General features: G+C 52.9%; 1 protein-coding gene across 3 annotated transcripts; it reads left to right on the forward strand.

Moving 5' to 3' along the window:
• Positions 1-7,462: 7,462 nt before the first annotated feature.
• On the forward strand, positions 7,463-20,174 carry P2RX5 (purinergic receptor P2X 5). Of its 3 annotated transcripts, none has more exons than XM_035027503.1 (12): positions 7,465-7,692; positions 12,019-12,169; positions 12,843-12,914; positions 13,202-13,277; positions 13,364-13,460; positions 13,736-13,816; positions 14,141-14,279; positions 14,830-14,966; positions 15,418-15,511; positions 15,634-15,699; positions 18,036-18,118; positions 19,843-20,174. In XM_035027503.1, exons 1-12 carry the CDS (start codon positions 7,670-7,672, stop codon positions 19,910-19,912), a joined length of 1,089 nt encoding a protein of 362 aa, XP_034883394.1. In that variant the 5' UTR covers positions 7,465-7,669; the 3' UTR covers positions 19,913-20,174. The 3 variants fall into 3 exon arrangements, with proteins under 3 accessions (XP_034883393.1, XP_034883394.1, XP_034883392.1); XM_035027501.1 differs by having other exon boundaries at positions 7,466-7,745; XM_035027502.1 differs by lacking the exon at positions 13,736-13,816 and having other exon boundaries at positions 7,463-7,745.
• The last annotated feature ends 1,307 nt before the right edge of the window (positions 20,175-21,481 follow it).

Consider the following 21,481-nt stretch of genomic DNA (forward strand, 5'->3'; position numbering starts at 1 on the left):
CTGGCAGATGTTCTCGGGCTCTTGGCCTTGGTTTCTGGAGTTTGACTAGTGTCCTACTCTGGGGTAATCTTTTTTCTCTTTAGAGCTGTGAGGTCAGAGATTAAGGTTGGAGTGCTGGGGTGGGAGAAAACACTGAAATACTTTGATTCTGCAAACCTTTGAGATTTCGTAGTCTAGGAAAAGGCCACCAGCCTAACTCCTGGCATCTACATTGGGGCTTGGGGTACTTCGTCCAATGATGAACTCACCCTGTGGATCAGCTAGCTAGTGAAGGACACCAGTACCTCTAGGTCAGGGGTTTCTAACTTTTCTCTGTGCCATAGACCCCTTTGGTGGTCTGGTGAAACCTAGGGACCCTTTTTTAGATTTTTTCCCAACATCGTAATATGAAGAGTTGAATTTTGCAATTGTGAACACCTGTCTACCCACCATCTAGTTTCTTCCATTTACATTTTACACTAGGCTCGCCTTATCACATATTTTCCCATCTATCCATCTATCAGCTTGTTTTCAAAAACATACAATAAAAGTTTACAAATAACCAATTATATTGAAATACAATGATCAGAATATTTAAAAATTCTTATGGAGATACATGTGCTTCTTTATTAAAGTGTTAAAGCAGCAGGCCTAATAACTACCCTTCTTTCAAGGTAGTGATGAACTTAAAATGTATTTTGAGATATCTGCGATAACTGTAATGTGGGAAGATAGCTGTAACTTCTATTGGTGCCAAGACATAGGTATTTCTAATACTGCTATGGTTTGTTGCCTACATTCCTAATTAAAGGAAATGTTAAATTTCAGTTAAATAGCAGGAAAAAAATAGGTAACATATTTTTCATCCGACTTCACAGATCTCCTATGTTATATGTTGTGGTCCATTTAAGAAAAGCAGTGTCCTACCCTGGGCTTTGTACTTTTGCAGCTAATCTTAATGATCACTCCAGAGAGTTTTAGCTCTGTTTTATGGAGGAAGAAACCACCCCACAAGTCTAGTATATAGCAGAGCTATTGGAACAGCAGCAGAGTTTTGGATCTCCAAATCTAATGATTTTTCCCATAAAAGCTTCCTGACAGACTTGGCAAGGCTGAGGTGAAAGCCCTGGGGAGAGTGGTGGCTTTCAGACTTTGCTGGGCACGAGAGTTATGGGTGGAGCTCAGCATTTCAGGTTCCTTGACCTTGTCCACTAAAGGCTCTTGATACTCTAGTCCAGCTTGGGCCTGAAAATCTGCTTTTTTGGCAAGCACTCCAGATGATTTTCATGCAAGTGTCACCCCCTGGAAGATATGAGTTGTGAGATCAGGGTTTGTTTATCTGATTATACTTTGTCAATGGATAGGCCTTAGCACAGACTTGGGAGTCTTGATGATGATGAAGTTGCCTCAGGAGACAAATTTAACTTAATGCTCTGGCAGAATTATCTCTGAAATCTTCTATGAATATGCACACAAAAATAAAGGCTTAGTCACTCTGTCCTCAGACACTTCAAATATGCAGGCTAATGGCCAGAGGCAGAGAGATCAGGAATCAATCCATCCTCCCTCCCTTTCTTCCTTCCTTCCTTTCTGTCCCCCTCCCCCTCTTTTATCATTCCACAAAGCTCCATGACCACCTACTTCACGAAGGCCCTGTGGTACAAAGAGTGGTAAAGCCCTTTCCTGCACTCAAAGTCCTATATGACAGATACGTACCCAATGGTAACTCCCTAAGTTGTACAGATCCTGTCCTTTGGGAATTTAGAGAACACGAGGGATTCTGGAAGCCTTCATGAAGGAGGCAGACCCCTTGAGCCATGGAGGACTGAGGGGAGACCAGCCGTGGGCAAAGGCATGGAGGTGGGAAAATGAGGGATGTGGTAAAGCATGTGAGCCAATTGGGCTGAAGTGGAGTGTGCATAATGGGGTATGTGAGGCTGGTAAGCAGGTGGGGACAGTAACTGCAATAAAGAATAACCTAAGGAAGAATTGTGGATAAGGAACTGGGAAGCCACAACTACTCTTGGTGTATTTTTTATGCGAGGATTTTCTGCTCATTCTCATTTCATTACCACTTTAGTTCTGTGAATTTGAGAGTGGAACGGAGTGGAGGGGACGGGTGTGAGGAATTTCACAAAGGCTGTGGGAGAAAGCACTGTAGAGAGCAGGAGGAAGAACAAGATGAGCTTGCTCTAAGACACACCGTGTTAGATTGGTTGACTTGAACCTTTATCCTTTTTGGTGCTCAGTAGACCAATAGTTGACTCTACTCTTTTAAGTATTTGAGATCTCTGTAGAGTTTTTCCCCAGGTTGCATTTTGAGAACTAAGTAATGAATAACAAGCCATCAATTAAGATGGGTCACAGGAGCCACTGATGGACTCAGAAATGCTTCCCACAGAGAGGATCTTCCTCTTCCTGTTGACCGTATTGAAATGACATTAATAATGCATCTGCTGCTTCTTAAATGGACGAGTAATGTCTATTAATGGAATGTGTTTATCATAGCAGGACTGTCAGAGCAAAAGAAAAATTAAAGGATAAATCGCTTTGTGGGACCTTTTGTTAAACCCTTTCCACACCATGCCTTTCCCACTCTTGTCCCTTCTGTGCCATCCAGGATACTTAGGACGCTGAAGGAAGGCCAGGTCTGCAGATGGTCCTCAGAGGCCTTCCTTAACGTTGCTGTGACTTCCTTTTGTGCCCCAGCACAGACTCAAATCTCCTCCCTCTAGGCCTTGCATGAACCCTCCTCTCCTTGGGGTGGGAAGTAGAAACACATTCACTATGTGTAAGTAATAACTGAACCTCCAAGAGCCATATTATTTTATGGACTTTGTGGGGTTTTAAATTTCTCTTCGTCTTCCTTTAATTTTTTGGAGAACATTTTTTGGGTTTGTTAGCCTCCTCAGGCTAAAGGAAAAGCTTTAGTACTGGGGGAAGCCCTTACCAGGCCTGGAGAGAAAAGGAGGAAACCATGTGTCTTCAGGGGCCACAGGGTGACCAAATGATACCTGCAAGCCTCTGATGGAAACACAGTGATGCTATTGGCCCCCTTCAGGCAGCCACCCACCTGCAGCCAGCCCACGGGTTCCCTCCTGCAAGCTCCTTCTCATCTCCCACAGAATGGGAGTTTTTCTTGATTAAAGGGGTGATTGCCTTGTAATTCTCCTGCCTCTAAGGCTCACTCTATTGCACGATACTTCCTCCCTTATAATCTCTAAAATTCATAGGAGAAGGAAGAGAGAATGGTATGGGGGAAAGGTTGGAATCAGAGTCCAGAGGGCCTGCTTTCCACTAAGTAGAGAGTCCAACACATTTCTCTGGGGGGGACATGTGGAGGCTCTGTCTGTTTCAATTTCAACACTTGAGAATCCACCATGTTGTTGTTGTTTTAAGATTTACTTATTTATTCTAGAATGAGAGAGAGAGCACAAGCAGGGGTAGGAACAGAGGGAGAGGGAGAGAATCTCAAGCAGACTCCCCGCTGAGCACAGAGCCAGACACAGGGCTCGATCCCAGGACCTGGAGATCATGACCTGAACCAAGATCAAGTCGGATGCTCAACCAACTGAGCCACCCAGGCGCCCTGTGGATCCACCATATTTTTAACTAGAGATTGTCCCAGGACCCAGAGCAGACCAAGATGGCCACAGCAGTGGGTCCAAACCACACAGAACAATAGGCTTAAAATGTTGGCAGGTCTTAGGAGTAAGTGAGATGACATAAGAAAAAAGGTCCTTTAGAAATTCAATTTATAATTCCCCATCACTTTATTTCTGGTACCTTAGGTCATTCAGCCAAACAAAGTCTTGTGAACCAGATGAGAACGGATAAATTCACCCACTGCCAATCCTTCTTTCAGGTGGACAACACTCATTATAATGAAGCATCATGTAGACTTCTTTGGGAAAGGAGAGGGAAGGGATGTGGCAGTGAGGCAGGGAGGGGTTTTGACTACTCTGAGGACAGGCCATTCACCCCTGACCCCTCACCCAGGAAGTGAGGGTTCAAGGCACTCAGCCAGTTCTTGGCATGCCAGGGTGCTCTCTGCCCCAGCAGCAGTGGGAGCTCCCACAGATGGTGCCCATTCTCTTGACTGACCCCTCACGCTGATATGGCATCACGAGAGAGTCTGTTGCCCTTTGAGGAGCCCTATACGACTGGGTCTCAGCAGCGGCCTCCCTCCACAGTGGCAGGGCAAATGTGCGAGCTACACACTAAGTGTCATCCAGAGAAACCTCAGGCTCCAGAGGACTGAGCCCTGACTGGATGGCTGGGAGACCTAGGACTAATTTTAGCTTCTCAGGTGACCCAGGACCTTGTTCCATCAAATGGGTAATGGCATTGAGAGTTACCTCTCCAGCTGGGTTCACAGAGTGAGTCACATGAGTTGATGTGGAAACTGTAAAGCACTGTGCTCACGGTGACAGTGGACATCATTGCTTGGGCTGGAGAGCCAGATCACCTGGATTCAAATTCTGGCTCATCTAGCCTCCTAGGGAAACATAAGGATAATGACTGCACTAACCACGTAGGTGTTAGGGTTGTGATGGTTAAATGAGCCCATACACATAATGCATGTAGAACGCTGAGCAAGTAGTACGTGCTGAGACTCCCTCACTGGTGACGATCCCTGGAACAGGGTGCCTGGGGGGCTTGTAAGACTGTGCCGATGGGGTTAGGTAGGAACTGGAGAAACTGTCACTCAGAACCAGTAGGCAACTTTCTTTCAAGTGGAGAATACATCGTACTTTTGGAAACATCCCTGACTTAGAATTTTATAATAATGGAAATGTAAAAAGCATAGGTCCCTTCTCCCACTTCGGGTATATTGAGTGTCGAGCCGAGCTTGTAGGGGTGGTGGGCTGGCCTCCCGTGTGGACGTAGATCGCAGAGACTTGGGGTTGTAGCTTTCCAGAAGCATTTTTCACAGTGTTTTGACCATGACCCCAGGAAGAAATACATTCCACATCATATACACACACTCATATTCCAAACAACAGTTTCATGAAACTCTGCCTACCTTACTTCCTTAACAAGCACACTGATATTTCTCTCTCTCTTTTTGGGAGGGGGATATGCTGTTTGTAACCCAGTAAGTGGATATCACGACCCACTGATGGGTCTGGACCTAGTAGTCTAAGAAGCTGCGCTATGAGGGAACCCACAGGAGGGGTCTGGCCTGACCGAGGGAGTGGCCCTTTCCCCTCCAGTACTCCTTCAAGTGGTCCCTACAGCTTTACGACGGTTCTATCAGAAACTGCAGGCTGGTCTTGGCTGAGTCATGGGGGGTTCAGGGAGGGCTGTCCGCACTGCTGGGCAAACAAGAGCAGAGCCCCTTCTCTAAAGCCAGAGTGGCAGTTAGGAGGAGCCACACACGGAGGACGGGGGCCTTGAGTTTCAGCCTTAGTGGCAGCACACAGTAGGGACTCAGAAAAGGGCTGAGCAAACAAGAACAGGGGAGAGTGCCCTGGACTGGGGCTCGTTGTAGGCTCTGCCCTATGACCTGGGTCCTCAGTTACCCGACCTGAGAAATGAAGGCCTGGGTCTCTGGGGATCTCCCAGCAGGACAAACAGGCCAGGCCACAAAGCCCGGAACTGGCTTCGGGCAGTGGAGAGACCCAATGTGGCACCATCCTATATCTAGCTTATGCAAGGGTAAGGGGCCCTGCTGGTGTGGTGTTTTTCAGCCTCAAGCTCTTCTTCAAACCAGATCTTGAGACCCTGAAAGGCTACTTTCCTTCTAGGCTCAGGTTGATGGAATGTTCACAGGAGTCATATGACTCCATCGAGGCTGCATCACTCCCCCCCCCCCCCGGGCCCCCAGGATTGGAGAGCTCCGTATGAGGTGGGCTGAGGAAGAGGCTGGTGGGAGAGTGAGGAAGGAAGGTCTGGGGACAGTTCCCAAACCTTACCCCCAGGGTGGTATCAGCTTCTAAAATCCCCAGTCATGACTCCCTGTTTAAAAAATCAGGCCTGAGTTTGTTCCCTTGCTTGATAAATACGTATTGAGCTAATATCTGGCAGATACAGCAGTGGGTATAGGACACAGAGATGTCCAAAGGCAAGATCCCCATGCTCCAGGAGCTTAGGGTCTTAGTGGGCGACACAGCCAATAAGTAAACAAGATCCTATCCAAGAATGACAAGTGTTTTCAGGGAATCAGAAGGGGTAATGGGATAGAAAGTGACTGGGGTGGGGGCCAATTTTGGGGGGGTGGTAACAAGAATACACCTTTTGAGGAAATGGCATTTGAATTTGATGAAAAGATGCAAAGATCTGTGCTTCCCAAATGACAGTCTGAGAGCAAAATACAGATCCTCAGGCCCCATCCTAGAGTTATGGAATGAAAATATTAGGGGCAGGGCACAGGGATTTGCATTTTTCTTCCAAATGATTCCCATGCACACTAAAACTGGACACCTACTGCCCTGTAGCTTTTATTTTTAGAGAGAGTCACCTTGGTGAACTTTCGGAACCCTTCCAACCCCTGGAGCCTGTGGTTCAGGGAGGGGAACTTCTATGTGCGTGAAGGCCTGGGTAGAGAGAGGAGCAGGACCGCTTCTGGCCAGAAGGCCGGATGCAGAAACACACAGGGCCTGCCTCTCTGTGGTTGTCACAAGTTCTAAAACTGATCTCAGAGATGCCCTCCTTCATCCCAGTGCCCACGCCCTCTCATTTAATTTCACCTGCTGTGAGGAGGGTGCAGTTTTAGCACCCTAGATTAGGCCCATCTCTTGCTTTGGGAACGTTTCGGACAGTTGGTTTGAACTCCCTCCAGGCATATTTTGTGCTTCTGCCTACATCTCTGCAGCCCCAGCCCATCTGTCTGTCCCAGATCTGGTACAGAGGTCTTCATGCTGTGGGCGCTGGGACCTGCTTGGCAACTGACTCCCCGGGAGCGTTTGGTTTTAAGCGAGCAGCAACTGTCCCTGTAGGGACAACTGTCCCTGTAGGGACAACTGTCCCTGTAGGGACAACTGTCCCTGTAGGGACAGCCACTGATTCACAGAGGAGCCACGGATCAGGCAAGTCTTCGGTCTCTCTCAGCCTGTGTGGTGAGAAGCAGGGTCCCCCAGAGAGCAGGAAAAATCAAAGCCGGGGTGTTTGCCTACAAACGCTCTTTACCCTCTCTTCACTTCCTGTGTTGTAGGTCCCGCCTCCCCGGCCTCAGTTTCCCCATTTATTCAATCTATCCAATCCCCATCCCAGGACTGCTTTGGGAGTAGAAAAAGCGGGGTTGCTTGAAAAGCAGCCCTTCCTACTCTCATCCCCTCGCCCCTGCGCCTCCAGCGCCCCATTTCTGATTTCCGGCTGGGGGGCCTCACGTGCGGCCCTGCGCCTCAGGAATGCCCTCGTAGGCGTGTCCTCCGCAGGGGCGGCGGCCGGGTCGCGGCTGAGGCCCGGCGCCGCCACCCTCCGCCCCCGGCCCCCAGCGGCGGCTTCGGCAGCGTCGTCCGCAGCGGCCCGCGCCCCCGCGCGCTCCCCGCCCCGCGCGCCCGGCCCGGCGACCCTGCACCCTGCGCGTCGGAGCCGCGCCCCCGGGAGCCGCAGTGCTCAGTGGCCTGGCGCCGGCGGGGAGCGCGCGAGGGGCCGGCGGGGAGCGCGCGCAGGTGAGCCCGCGCCATGGGGCAGGCGGGCTGCAAGGGGCTCTCGCAGTCGCTGTTCGACTACAAGACCGAGAAGTATGTCATCGCCAAGAACAAGAAGGTGGGCCTGCTCTACCGGCTGCTGCAGGTCTCCATCCTGACCTACCTGGTGGTGTGAGTTCTCCGGGGGCTTTCGGGGAGTGGGCGGGGGCGGGGGGGGAGGCTCTGGGCCGCGGCTGTGCCCTTCCGGGGCCCGGGAACTGGACGTGCGTTCCCTGTGCTTGGGAAGGGGCTCTTGGGCGTAGAGTGGGCAGGTCAGGGGGAGCCCTCTGGTTCCCCACCGGCTCTGCGGGTGCTGAGCTGCGGGCAGGGACTTCAGCTGTCCTTCATTCATGAGGCTCTCGGTGGGCTGCTCCTTCCTTCCGGCCGAGCTCTGAGTGTTAGGGCCATCGAGGGGGGCAAAGGTGCAGTGGGGCTGGGCTGCAGCTGTTGCCCTGGGAGCCTCCCTGGTCCGTTGGCCTGGTGCAGGCCCGGGCACTGAGTGGGTTATTTATAATCACCGAGCTCATGTGCCAAGCTCCTGGCTGGGGCAACTCGTCAGCCTGGCGTGTCTCAGCACTCCCTTCTGTCGACTCACCCCACCCCTGGCTGGCTTCTCTGGTGTCCAGCTAGGGGTCCTGCTCAGAGGCCCACTACCCCGCTCCCAGCTGGACTGTCTGCCTCCCCTTTTCCCCCTCCCACCCTCAGGGGAGGGGGTAGCTCCTTGGAGTTGCTCAACCAGGCACACTGTTCAGGCCCCCCCCCCCCCCCACGCCAAAGAAGGAAGGGACAGGTGGAAGGAGGAAATGACACCAGATGAGTAGGAGGCTAATGTGCCTCTTTTACTGCCTCAGTAAATGCTGTTGAGTCCCTCCTATTTCCTGACTGGGCCCCCTGACCTCACTGGGAGGCCAATGCCCATGGAGCTTCATCCCTAAGGCACCTGAATGCCTCCCACCCCAGGGCCTTTGTACATGTCAGTCCTCAGCCAGGTGCGCCTTTACTCCTCTACTTGGTTAAAGCCCACTTGTCCTTCAGACCCAGGTTCTTGAATAACTCCTCTGATACATTCCGTAGGGATCGTTTGCTTGTCTGCCTCCCGTCCAGGGGAGGGACACCATGAAGGCAGGCAGGGCCTGGCATCACCTAACTGCTTAGGAAGTATGTGTGACATGAATGAATGAATGCGCATTGTTCCTTGGGCATTTGCTGAATGTTTCTGTCCAGGCTGGGCCCAGTGTCCCTACTAAATGGCTGGTTGGCTCATTGTCACAGCCCTCTCAGGTTTCCTTGGGGACAGGAGAGTCTAGGGCCTAGGACATAGCAGGTCTGCCCCAGAGATGAAGAGAGTGGGCACATCTTGGTTGGCACCTGCTATACAAAGAACCCTTACTGGCATGCTGGGAGGTGCGGGGCACCCCCTGCCACTTCTGCATGACCTCAGGCAGGCAGCGTCCTGCCCTCTCCTGGACCCCGTTTTCCCAGCTTTCCCAAGGGGTTAACCTGGACGATCTCTAACCTTAACAGTAAACATCAACGATAGGCTGCTTAGAGCCTATTTTGAGTTCTTCCGTGGCCCAGCACTCACTGTGCTAAACAATTTACATGTGCTATCTCATTAAAAAAAAATTTTTGTGTGTCTTTCGACAAATTTTAGACTTACAGAAAAGTGACAGGAATAGTACAAACTTTTTAAAACGTCCTTCACCTAGATTCCCCAGATGTTAACATTTTACTACATTTGTGTTGTCCTTTCCCCTTTCTTTCTCCACATACACATCATGTGTGTGTATATGCAATTTTTTCTGTTTAAGGTAAGTTGCAGGGGCGCCCGGGTGCCTCAGCCGGTTGAGCATCTGGCTTTTTTTTTTTTTTAAGATTTTATTTATTTATTTGACAGAGAGAGTTAGCAAGAGCAGGAACAGAAGCAGGGGGAGTGGGAGAGGGAGAGCAGGGAGCCCGATGCGGAGCTCGATCCCAGGACCCTGGGATCATGACCTGAGCCGAAGGCAGACGCTTAACGGCTGAGCCACCCAGGTGCCCCGAGCGTCTGGCTCTTGATTTCGGCTCAGGTCATGGTCTGCGGGTGTGAGATCTGATCATTGGGGAGTCTGCTTCTCTCTCTCTCCCTCTCCCTCTGCCCCCACTTGCACTCTCTCTCTGAAATAAACAAATAAATAAATAACTCTTTTTTAAAAAAGAGTAAGTTGCAGACATTATGCCCCTTTACTACTAAAGACTTCAGTGCGTATTTCTTAAAACCAAGGAATTCTCGGGCACCTGGGTGGCTCAGATGGTTGGGCGTCTGCCTTCGGCTCGGGTCATGGTCTCAGGGTCCTGGGATCGAGTTCCGCGTCTGGGAGCCTGCTTCTCCCTCTGCCTCTCTCTCTCTCTGTCTCTCATGACATAAATAAAATCTTAAAAAAAAAAACAAAACAAAAAACCAAGGAATTCTCTTATTTAACCAAGTACAGCTATGAAAAATAGGTAATTTACACTGAAACAATATTATTTTCTAACCTATGGACCTCTTGTAAATTGCTCTAATAATTACATTTAATAGCAAAAAATATATATATATCTGAAATCCTGCCTTGCATTCATTCATTCATTTTGTCTTCTTAGTCTCCTTTAACCTGGAATTGTACCTGAGACTCTTTGTATTTCCTGACACTGATGTTTTTTGAAAAGTACAGGATTTTTATTTTATTACAACTTTTTAATTGAAGTAAAATTCACCTAGCATGTAATTCACCATTTCAACTATTTAAAATTATACTATTCAGTAGTTTTTAGTACACTCATAATGTTGTACAACTATCACCACTGTCTTATTTCAGAACATTTCCATCACCCCAAAAAGAAACCCATATCTATTAGCAGTCAGTCGGAATTCTCCCCTACCCCCATCCCTTGGCAACCACTAATGTACTTTCTGTCTCTATAGATTTACCTCTTCTGGACATTTCATATAAATCAAATCATACAACATGTGGTCTTTTTTTTGGTCTGGCTTCTTCACTTAACATAATGTTTTCAAGGTTTATCCATGCTATAGCGTGAATCAGTACTTCATTGCATTTATGGCTGAATAATACTCACATTTTGTTTATCCATTCATCTGTTGACAGACATTTGGACTGTTTCTACCTTTTTTTTTATTAAGATTTTATTTATTGATTTGAGAAAGAGAGATAGCATGAGCGAGGGAGAGGCAGAGGGAGAAGCAGGCTTCCCGCCGAGCAAGGAACCCAATGTGGGACTCGATCCCAGCACCCTGGGATCATGACCTGAGCTGAAGGCAGACGCTTAACCTACTGAGCCACCCAGGCGCCCCTGTTTCCTGCTTTTTGGCTGTCACGAGTAACATTACTAAGAACATTCATTACAAGTGTTTGTGTGGTTATATGTTTTCAGTTCTCTTGGGTATATATTTTGGCAGGAAGTTGCTGGGTCAACTACCAAGCTGTTTCCCACAGCAGCTGCACCATTTTCCATTCCTATCAGCGAGTCCCAATTTCTCTGCATCCTCACCAGCACTTGTTATTTTCCTTTATATATTTTTTAATTACCGCCATCTTCTTCGGTGTGAAGTAGTATCTCATTGTGGTTCTGATTTTCATTTCCTTGATGCCTAACGACATTGAGCGTCTTTTCATGGGCTTATTGGCCATCTGTTTATCTTCTTTGGAGAAGATGTCTACTCAAATCCTTGGCCCATTTTTAAATTGGGTTATTTGTCTTTTTCATTGCTGAGTTGTAAGAGTTCTTTATATATTCTGGGTACTAGACCCTGACCATGTGATTTGCAAATATTTTCTCCCATTCTGTGCATTATTTTTTCACTTTCTTGATAGTGTCCTTTGATGCACAAAAGTTTTTATTTATTTTTTGTTTTTTATTTTTTTTGCACAAAAGTTTTTAATTTTGATGAAGTTCCACTTACCTGTTTTTTCTTTTATTGTGTGTGTTTGGGGTGTCAAAGAATGTAGGATTTGTACTCCTATTTTGTAGAATGCCCCTTAGTTTGGATTTGTCTGCAGTCTGTCCGTGAATAGTTTCAGGTTATGTACCGTCTGCTTTAACTGTCCTCACACCCCTGGGGGGAGGCACTGTTACCCTGTGTTAACTCCCAGAGTTCATTGCCTCTCCCGAGGTCACATCCCCAGTGCATGCACGAGCAGGTTTTGGCCCAGCCTGGGCCATTTTCAGGGCCTCCGCCCCTGAGAGTAGCTGTCTCCCTGTTCTGGGATTGTTTGTCACCTCTGCTGCTTGCAGAACCCGGTTTTAGGCAGCAGTGGAGTCGTGACCCCTGCCCAGGAGCTGGTGGGAAAGGTGAAGCCCCTGGGGAACATTCCCTGAGGACAGCAATGAGGCTGATGCGCACCTGCCGACCTTTTCCCCGCAGCTGGGTGTTCCTGGTGAAGAAGGGTTACCAAGACACTGACACCTCCCTGCAGAGCAGCATTGTCACCAAAGTCAAGGGTGTGATCTTCACCAACACATCGGAGCTCGGGGAGCGGCTCTGGGATGTTGCTGACTATGTCATCCCACCCCAGGTCTGAGAGGGCCCGGGCTAGCAGGGCCTGGCTTGGCGGGGGGGGGGGGGGGGGGGGGGGGGGGGGGGGGGGGTCACATAGGAAGGTGCTCAGGTACCTAGGGACTCCCTTGGCCCCGGACAGCTGCCAGAGTTTGCAGATGGAGACCCTGCCCGGAGCCTTCCCTCCACACCGACCCCCTGCTCTCCTTGACTGTGCCTATGAGACCAGTCCCTTCCCAATAAACCCCGAGCCTGTAGAAACCAAATGGGGCCCCAAGAACGTTCAGGTCAGTGTGAGTCAGGTGGCCTGGCACAGAGCACTGCTTCCTTGTGTTAGCTGCTGGCTGCGCTTGGGAATGGCTCCCTGGCCTGCTCACAACTGGCCTGGGCCAGGGCCCGGGCCACCCTGTCCGGGCCTCTTCTCCCAGATCTGGGCTTGGATCCCGGGGACTGAGGTCAGAATAGGAATTCGTGGAGGGAGCAGTTTGGGATTGTGGGCCTGAAAGGGACCTCTCAAAGGATGTCTGCTCAGAGACTTCAAAGTCAGTGGGCAGATGGGTAGGATCCACTGATTTTGTGGCCCCGTTGTCCTCAACACCCACGCAGAGACCCAACTCCTGCCAGGAAGCGCTGGGAAGGAGGGTCTCCAAGAGGGCAGGAGGATGTCCCTCAACTCCTCTCTGGCTCCTCAGGGAGAGAACGTCTTCTTCGTAGTCACCAACTTGATCGTGACCGCCAACCAGCGGCAGGAAACCTGCGCTGAGGTTTGATGTGGTGCAGAAAGCGGGGGAGGGGGTGGGAGAGCCTCCAGCAGTTGTTGGGTTCTACCCTTCTCCTGAAGCAGGGGTTTCTACCCCCTCCAAGTGCCCCAGGGGATATGTGTACCAGAGCACGCACCTGCAGTGTTTGGGGGAGAGAAGCAGGTTCTCAAAGGGTGTGTGGCCCCACTCAGGGGAGGAACCCCTGTCCTAATTCCTGGGGTGGGACCTGGTTCTGAACTGGGGCCCCTGCAGGGAAGTGCCCCCCCGCAGGTGCCCTTTCTTTCTGACAGAGCGAAAGCATTCCGGATGCCTGGTGCTACACAGACGGTGACTGTCCCCCTGGGGAGCCTGTTGTGGCTGGAAATGGTGAGGCCTGGAATGGCCAGGGCTGGGAGCACAGTGGGGGATGGAGCCAGGAGGCTTCTAGCATCATCTCCGCCCCAATCCTACAGGAGTGAAGACTGGCCGTTGCGTGCGGGTGGGCAGCATGCAGAGGGGCACCTGTGAGGTGTTCGCCTGGTGCCCCGTGGAGACAAAGCCCAGACCAGTGTGAGTGGCTCCGGCCTTGGGACCCAGAAGAGCTACCTGGGCAGTGAGTGGGTCTCAGCCTGATGGTGGAGACACCTCTACCCTGAGATCCTCTTTCCGAGGACAGCCTACCAAGCCCTAGGACCACCGCAACATGAGCAGATGAATGGTTCTTGGCCAAGGCTCCAGGGGCTGCAGGGAGCGGGCTGGCCCCAGCCCTGCCACAGGCCTGGGGGGATGTACAGAGGGAGCAGGGGCAGGGCCTCCTGGACAGGCTGTCCTGGCTTCGTTTTCAGGAAGCCACTGCTGGGCAAGGCTGAAAACTTCACCGTTTACATAAAGAACTTCATTCGTTTCCCCAAATTCAACTTCTCCAAGTACGTGGGACTTGGTGCCTGGGGATCTGCATCCTTGTCACTGTGCGTGGGCCCGTGTGCATGGTGTGGAGGTGTATGTGAATGAACCACCAGGTGACGCTGGAGCACCCCTTCCCCTTGCTGTGGGAGTGGGGTTCTGTCCTTGAATGCGATAGGTTAGTGGGGTGTGCTGAGGGGGGAGTAGTCAGGACTTGAGTCGAGGCTAAAGTCAGGGACTCAGCCTGGGCCAGGTACAGGCCCAGCGACTCCTGGGCCAGGCTGTCTCTGGCCTGGGAACGGCAAGTCTCAGCTTCATTTCACTGTCTGTTCGTGGCCTCCATCCAGGACCAATGTGCTGGACACCAATGACAGAGCTTTCCTGAAGTCCTGTCAGTTTGGCCCCAAGAACCCCTACTGCCCCATCTTCCGACTGGGGTCTGTGGTCAGCTGGACGGGGAGCAACTTCCAGGAGATAGCTGCGCAGGTGAGTGGCGTGCACTCAGGGCGCCGTGCCCGGGGGCCCGGGGGCCTAAGAGCTCTGGGTCTGGGCTCTGTCACCAAGAGGATGGTGAGTAGGGGGGACCTGTGGGGTGGGATGGACAAAGTCCCCTGCCCCAGGGACTCACTGTCTTCAGAATTAGCTATGACACACAGTCTGTGGGAGGCACGCTGAGCACCTGCTGTTGGCTCTCAGTCCTCGGGGCATCCGTTGAAACAGAGCCAGAGGGAACCCCATTGGCATATCCTGGCTCTCGTGTGAGGTGCCCATCCCTTTGTAGGTGCTCGCTCATGGAAGCATGAAACAGGAGGGTTCTGGGGTTGGGCGCTCTTGGTGATGTGCTTTCCTCAGCCACACCAAAGGTGGGGCTAGGACCCTGGAACTTCCACCTTCTTACTGGAAGGATGCTCCAGGGGGGCTGACCCTTGGCCTGAGTACTTTTCTCATCTTGTCCAGCTCCCTGTGAGGAGCTGGTCTGTGCCTTCTGTCCACTCCACAAAGTTCTGTGCACTGATTCTTGTCTCTTCTTCATCAGGGTGGTGTGATAGGAATTCAGATTGAATGGGATTGTGATCTTGATAAAGCTCCTTCTGAGTGCAACCCTCACTATTCTTTTAGCCGTCTGGACAACACGTTTTCAGAAAACTCAATCTCCTCTGGGTACAACTTCAGGTAAGTGGGGCTAGACTTGCTGTCTTGTTACCCTGTCCACATTTTGTCCTCTTCTGGGTGCCAGCACTCTGACACCCCTTATTGGGGTGGATAGTAGAGTGGGAGGTATAGGGAGAAAGAGCTGAGGAGAGGTGAGGGATGGCAGGGGGGAGCATCGCTGGGAGAGGAGTCACCCTGTGGGCTCACCAGGAAGCTGAGGCTTGGCTTCTTAACCAGGTCACCTCCCTCAGTGCTTTGGTGGCCCTGGGTTGGCCCAGCATATAGTGGGAAAGCCCTTGCCTCTTAGGGAATGTCTGTAAGGATTTCAAAGATCTGGATGAATCTTTACAGTAGTGTTGGCAAGACGATCTATAACCTCCCCCAAGGCTGCTAAGAGCAGGGTCTTGGGGGGTGCTTATAAATCTCCAAAGCAGCCAAGTATGTGTTGCCAAGCAGGGAAGGTCTCCCCTAGGTTTGCCAAGTATTACCGAGACGCTGCTGGGGTGGAGTTCCGCACCCTGATGAAAGCCTATGGGATCCGCTTTGATGTGATGGTGAACGGCAAGGTGCGTGCGGCGTACGTCCCATCCTGAGGCTGGGCAGGCCCGGGGCGGGGCATGTTGAAGTCCCTGGAAGCCTGCTGTCCACCCGTCCCATGTTCACCCTGCTTTGTTTCTCTGTGCTACAGGCAGGGAAGTTCAGCCTCATCCCCACAGTCGTCAACATTGGCTCTGGGGTGGCGCTCATGGGTGCTGTGAGTACTGCCCCCCCCCACCTTTACCCCCTGAGCACTGGCCTGGGGGTGGGGGGGACCACTCGGGAGGTGCCGTCCTGATGCTGCAGAAAGAACAAGAGCGGGCGAGGTCGGTGGGATGCAGGTCAGGCTTTCTGGGACCTGACACCTGGCAGCAGCCCCCAGGTGGCAGTGACTGCCCGAGTTTCTGTTTCCAGAGCCAGAGAGCCATCTGCCTGGCGCTCTGGCGCTGGGGGCGGGGCTGGGCTTCTCTGGGATCCGGGGTCAGTCCCTGAACTTCCGAAGGCTCATCTATGCTGCTGCCGAAAAGAGACGGGACCCAGCTATCTGCAGGGCTTCTCAGCTGTCCCTGTTGACGTTTTGGGCCAGAGAGTTCTTTTTTGTGTGGGGCCCTCAGTGTCCTCTAGGATGTTTAACAACATGGCGCTGGGCACCTCTACTCACTAGATGCCTGCACTGCCTTCTTCCCCAACCAAAAACATCTCCAGAAATTGCCTCTCTCCTGGGGAGCAAAAACAAAGCAGGGTGAACATGGGATGGGTGGACAGCAGGCTTCCAGGGACTCCAACATGCCCCTCCCCGGGCCTGCCCAGCCTCAGGATGGGACGTACACTGCACACCCCCCCATTGAAAGGCACAGGGCTAACAGACGAGCGCAGGGAAGTCAGGCTGCAGGCCTCCCTCAGATCTGTCCCTTCAGCGGAGCCCAGGGGGCTCACCGGAGAGGAAGTACTTGCTGGAGGGTAGGCAAAGGTTTCCTCCAAATCTCTTGTCATGCCCCCTTGTTCTTCTGGAAGTTTTCTTAAAGACGTGGGAACTGTCAGTGGCTCGTGCCCCTCCCGGCAAGCTCCTTGCCAGCGTTTCCGGCAGCCTCGTCCTCTCTGCCCTGTTGGAGGCTTCTGGCAGGACCTGGGGTGGACTTTTTATGAAGACCAGGGGGACAGGATGCAACAAGGCCATATTCTCCTGAGAGGTGGTGCATGAAAGTGAGCCCCAAATGAGTCCTCTTTACCGCAAACCAGCATTGTTAGGGAGCCCTGCATGTGTGCTTCTGTGACTTTCTTAGAGCTGGGCCTCTGTCAGTCATTACTTCCTCATGCTGTGGGTAAGTCAGACACAAGGGCCTGGGGTCCATACCTGTGAAATAAAGAAAACAGGGAAAGTGGTGCGGATGCTGGTTGGGTGGAGGATTGTTCTCTGTGCAACAGGGAAGTGATAAGTAACATTTGGGCACCTCGGTGGGGAGCAGGGGGAGAACCGTGAAGTACCCAGAGTCAGAGGCCCGGGTTCACCTATGAGCCTGTCCCTCAGCCCCAAACTCCCTTACCCACTCCTCAGCCCTGCAGGACACACCCCTCCCCGCGGGGCTGTGGGCGGAGGGGCCCTCTGTGATTTGCCCCATGAACTCTGGTCCGAGGCTCCTGTGAACGGCTGTTGGTGGGTCCCAGCTGGGTCTATCTTTCCTTGACCACCCCTGTCGGCCTTGTTCTTTAGGTCCCCTCCAACCCATCTCTCAAAGTGACTACGGGACCAACCCACCTTTCTAAAATACGTCCTGCCCCTATGCAAGGCCCTTCCGTGTCTTCCCCTAAGGGCTTAGGACGGAGGCCTCAAAGGCATTGTAAGAAAATTGACCCAGCTGGTCCCCATCCCACCTCTCCGGAAGTGTCTCTCACTTTTGCAACGCAGGCCCTGTGGAATGTCCTTTGCTACCTGGGCAGTGCCCTTCCTGGGCTTTCTGGCTTTTTCTTTTCTTTTCTTTTCTTTTCTTTTCTTTCTTTCCTTTTCTTTTGTCTTTTCTTTTCCTTTCCTTTTTTTGTGTATAAATTCCATTCAACCCTCAAGACTCAGCCCAGATATCCATCCCCAGGCTGAGTAAAGTCCTGTCTTCTCTCTGCTTCCTTGCTCCTGTCCGCATCATAGGATATGTCACTGTCATAATTTACATGCTTGTCTCCTGCACCAGAGGGACAGTCCCCACAGGGTCTCATTGTCTTAATCCTCCTGCACCCCATGCAGTGCGTGGCACATGGTGAGTGCTCAGCAGACATTCACTGAAGACACGATTGAGGGGGGTCAGGGTAGTGCAGGGGATGCTTGGCCTGATAGAGCAGATGGGCCCCAGGCTAACTTTGGCTCTACCGTGAACCAGCTTTGTGGCCTTTGACAAAGGTGCCTCCTGCTGAGCCCAGTTTCCTCACCTGTTAATTGGGGGACAATGATGCCCTTAGGGGTTGGTGCAAGATCAGATGGGGGGATGTCCTGTGTGTCAAGTGGCAGGCCGCTTTCTGGAAGTCTAGGATTCTGAGTCAGGAACCCCAACTCTTTTGCTGCAGGGGGCTTTCTTCTGTGACCTGATACTTATCTACTTCATCAAGAAGAGCCACTTTTACCGAGACAAGAAGTATGAGGAAGTGAGGTCAGTGATGCTTCCTCCCCAGCAGTGTGAGGGGACCCTTGAGGAGCCCCCTTGACCAGCCTTCCCATTCTCGGCCGAGAAACTTTACCCTGGTTGGATGGTGGTGCTTGGGGTGTGGAGGGAGGCAGGGCTGCACCGTTGGGAGCCCCCCTAGAAGGGCGGCGGAAGGTGGGATGTTTGGAGAACCTGCTTTACAGAACTGGATCCTGCCCCACAGCAGCCGCAGAAAATAAGGCCTGCCTAGGACGGGCAGGAGACTTGGTGTCCCAGCCTGACTCTGCCACTGTCTGCCATGTGACTTCACACAAGTCCCCCCAGGCTTCCTTGGGCCTCAGTTTCCCTCTCTGTGAGCCTTTGAGCACTTAAATTTTAGGATTCTTGGACACGGTAGTCCTGGTGGACTGGGGTTAAGGGACGCTGGAGTGGTAAGGGAAGAAAAAGACAGATTTCTTGTTTTTTACTGCGGGGGTCTATTTCCAGGCTCTTTTGGGCCCTGAGCTTGGTGGTGTGTTATGTGCGTATTCATAGCGGCAGAACACAGTGTAAGTGGGAAATCCTGAGGTCTGCGGGCAGATTGGAAGGGGAAAGAGGCTCTGGCCCAGCTGTTCTGGAGGGGCTGGGATCAGAAGGGGGATTGCAGATGGTGGGCTCCGGATGGGCACCTGGGCACTCCCTTGTGCCCACCACAACGCATCATTCCCCGGACTGAACCGGCCCTGAGGCAGGCTGAGCCTTTAACCCTGACCCTGACGGAGCCCTCATTGCTCCCTCATGGCTGGAGGGAGAGGGGTGCCCCCCCTTGCCTCCGCTGGGCCCTGCAGGCCAGGGTTACCTGGGTCCTGCCCTGCCCAGAATCCTCCGGGTTCTCCCGGGGCTTGCAGAGCCCTCGCAGCAGGGCGGGACCCCAGAGGCAGAGGAGGCCGGGCAGCCTGAGGCGCGTCTCGGAGGCGGCTGCCGGAAGGGGAAAGGCTGTGTAGGCCAGCAGCGCCTCCAGCCCCCCAGGTGGACCCTGGGATGAGCCTTGCAGAGATGGCGTGGGCCTCTCCTCTCCTGCCTGCCTCCTGCCTGGCTACGAGGCAGGACGTCCAGGACCCAGGAGAGCCCACCCACGCTGGACCGTGTGGAGAGGAGGCGCTTTAGCCTGGTATTCCCTCCATGCCCCCAAGTGACCACAAGGCCGCGCGCTTACTGTGCGCTCGGGCACCACCATTCCCCCAGGCTTACTCTGCTGCCACTTCTCCGAGCTCTTTGTATGTATGAACTTGTTCCGGCCACTTACTGGGGGGCACACTAACCGTCCCTCTTCTAACGAAGAAACAGAGGCAAGGAAGGTTAAGTAACTTGCTCAAGTCACAGCTAATACGTGGCAGAGCTGGGATTTGAACATAGGCAGTAAGTCTCTGGGATCCAGTTCTCCATCAGGCTCTTCTGCCTCATCAAGCCCCCCATTCTGCTGCCCCCTCATCAGATGCTTTCCTTGCCTGTTGCTGTGGGGGCTCTCGGTGCCCTCCGGGCGCCACCACAGTGGCAGCTGCTCACTATGGCCCCAGAGACCCCAAGCCAAGCATCCGCATGCGGCTGGGCTGTGGCCGGGGGGCTCCGCTGGGCGGCCCCTCTCTGGGTGCGCTGCGGGTGGGCTCTGCCTTTAGGGCGGCCTTCCCTGTTCTCAGGGTTCCCAGTTGTCCTCTTTGTGCCCCCCCCGCCCCCCGCCCATCCACACACAGGTCTGGCCACCTGGGGAACGGAGAGGTGAATGTGGATCAGCTACAGAACCTGCAGACGGTGGACGCATAGCCAGAGGTGTCGGCTGAGAGCAGATCTGGTGAAGATGCTGGGGCCGAACCACCCGCAGCTCTGAACTGAGCAGTGTCGTGTGTTTGCCTGGGATCCTGCTGCGGGCTTTGTGCTGGGTGTGCTGTGTGTGTGGCTGTGGCGGGGCCAGGGGGCCCTCCTAGTGGCCGGCGTGGCTCCGAGCTGCAAGAGGAGGCCTTGGGGAGCCAAGTGGGGGAAGGCCGTGGGCCTGGGTGGTACTAGAGTGTTTTCATTTTTCTGAGAACCTGGTTCATTCATTCATTCATTCGTTCATTCACACGATACACGTTATTTGCTGTGGGCTGTGCCCCATCCAAGAGATGCTTAAGTGAGACGCTGACTTGGCCCTCGGGGGCCGGGGCGGGGAGAGCACACGTGTAATTCCCTCCGGAGCTGGCAGAAATCACAGCCAGCCTCAGCCGGCCTGGCCTTCCTCCAGCCTCTAGCTCAGACTTCCACAATCCCTGTTGAGACCCCTGGGTCTTCAGAGAAAGACTTTGGCCAACATCCACAGGGACATCTGGCCTTGCCCTCAGGAATAAAAAAGGTGGCCCAGGAGGCCACGAGGAAAGGACTGGACGTGTGAGGAAGCAGCTGGCCCTTGTGGGGAGATGCAGCCTCGAGGGCTCCCAGCTAAGGTGGGGAAGGGGAGGCAGGGAGACCTCTGCTCCAGTCTGCCAGCCCAGTCTCAGGAGGCCTCGGCATAGCGTCTCACCCAAACGGGAGATCGTGTGCCTCGGTCTGTCTCTCCCAGTTCTGTGCAGCTGGGTGACCCTGCCTGGCCCCCCTCCCTTTCTCCTCAAAGGCTGGGTCTGAAGGGCTGGTGACTACACTAGGTGGCGCTCACGTGGCAGGTGGAAGCAGTTGTTACTAGGGAGGCCCTCGCTCCTCACCCCTCACCCCAGCCTCTCCTTCTTCGCCCCACTCCATCCCGCCCCAACCCTGCAGAACGGTGCTGCTTCCCCCCTACTGGCTGTAGAGACTCTCTTCAAGTGTGGCCCAGCGGCCTCCCTGGGAGCGTGTTGGAAATGGCAGTCGAGGGCCCCTCCCTTGTCCTCCATCAGAACCTGTGTTTCAAGAAGATTCCTAGGTGATCCGTGTGAACATTGCTGCTTGAGAGCACGGGTTAAGGAGATCTGCCAAGCCTGGTTCCCAGGGAGGAGAAGGCCTGCTATGACAGGTGATGCCAATGTCTAGGTCAGACTTACACACAGTGTACTTTGAGAGCAAGAGGATTCCCCACCCCCACCCCCAGGAAAGTGGCAAGCTCGGTGTATTTAAATTAAAATATTTTGACTAGATAATACTTCTATGATTCAAAAACTAAAAGGCACAAAAGATGACAGTGAAGAGCTCCCCTCCCACCCCTGTTCCCCGAGGCAGCCTGTGTTACCCATTTCGAGAGGCTCTCCTGTTTCGCTGAGCATCTACTTGGTTACTTGTGCCCTCACTCAGGAAATGAACTCTTCCTGATGCCTGCAACATCAGGCCAAGTGTCCTCTGTCAGAAAGGGACACGATGGAGGACACTTAAGTACTGGGCTGGGGAGTC

This window comes from Mirounga leonina, unplaced genomic scaffold, assembly GCF_011800145.1.
Source record: "Mirounga leonina isolate KUSES-001 unplaced genomic scaffold, KU_Mleo_1.0 Mir_200, whole genome shotgun sequence".
Classification (NCBI taxonomy): domain Eukaryota; kingdom Metazoa; phylum Chordata; class Mammalia; order Carnivora; family Phocidae; genus Mirounga; species Mirounga leonina.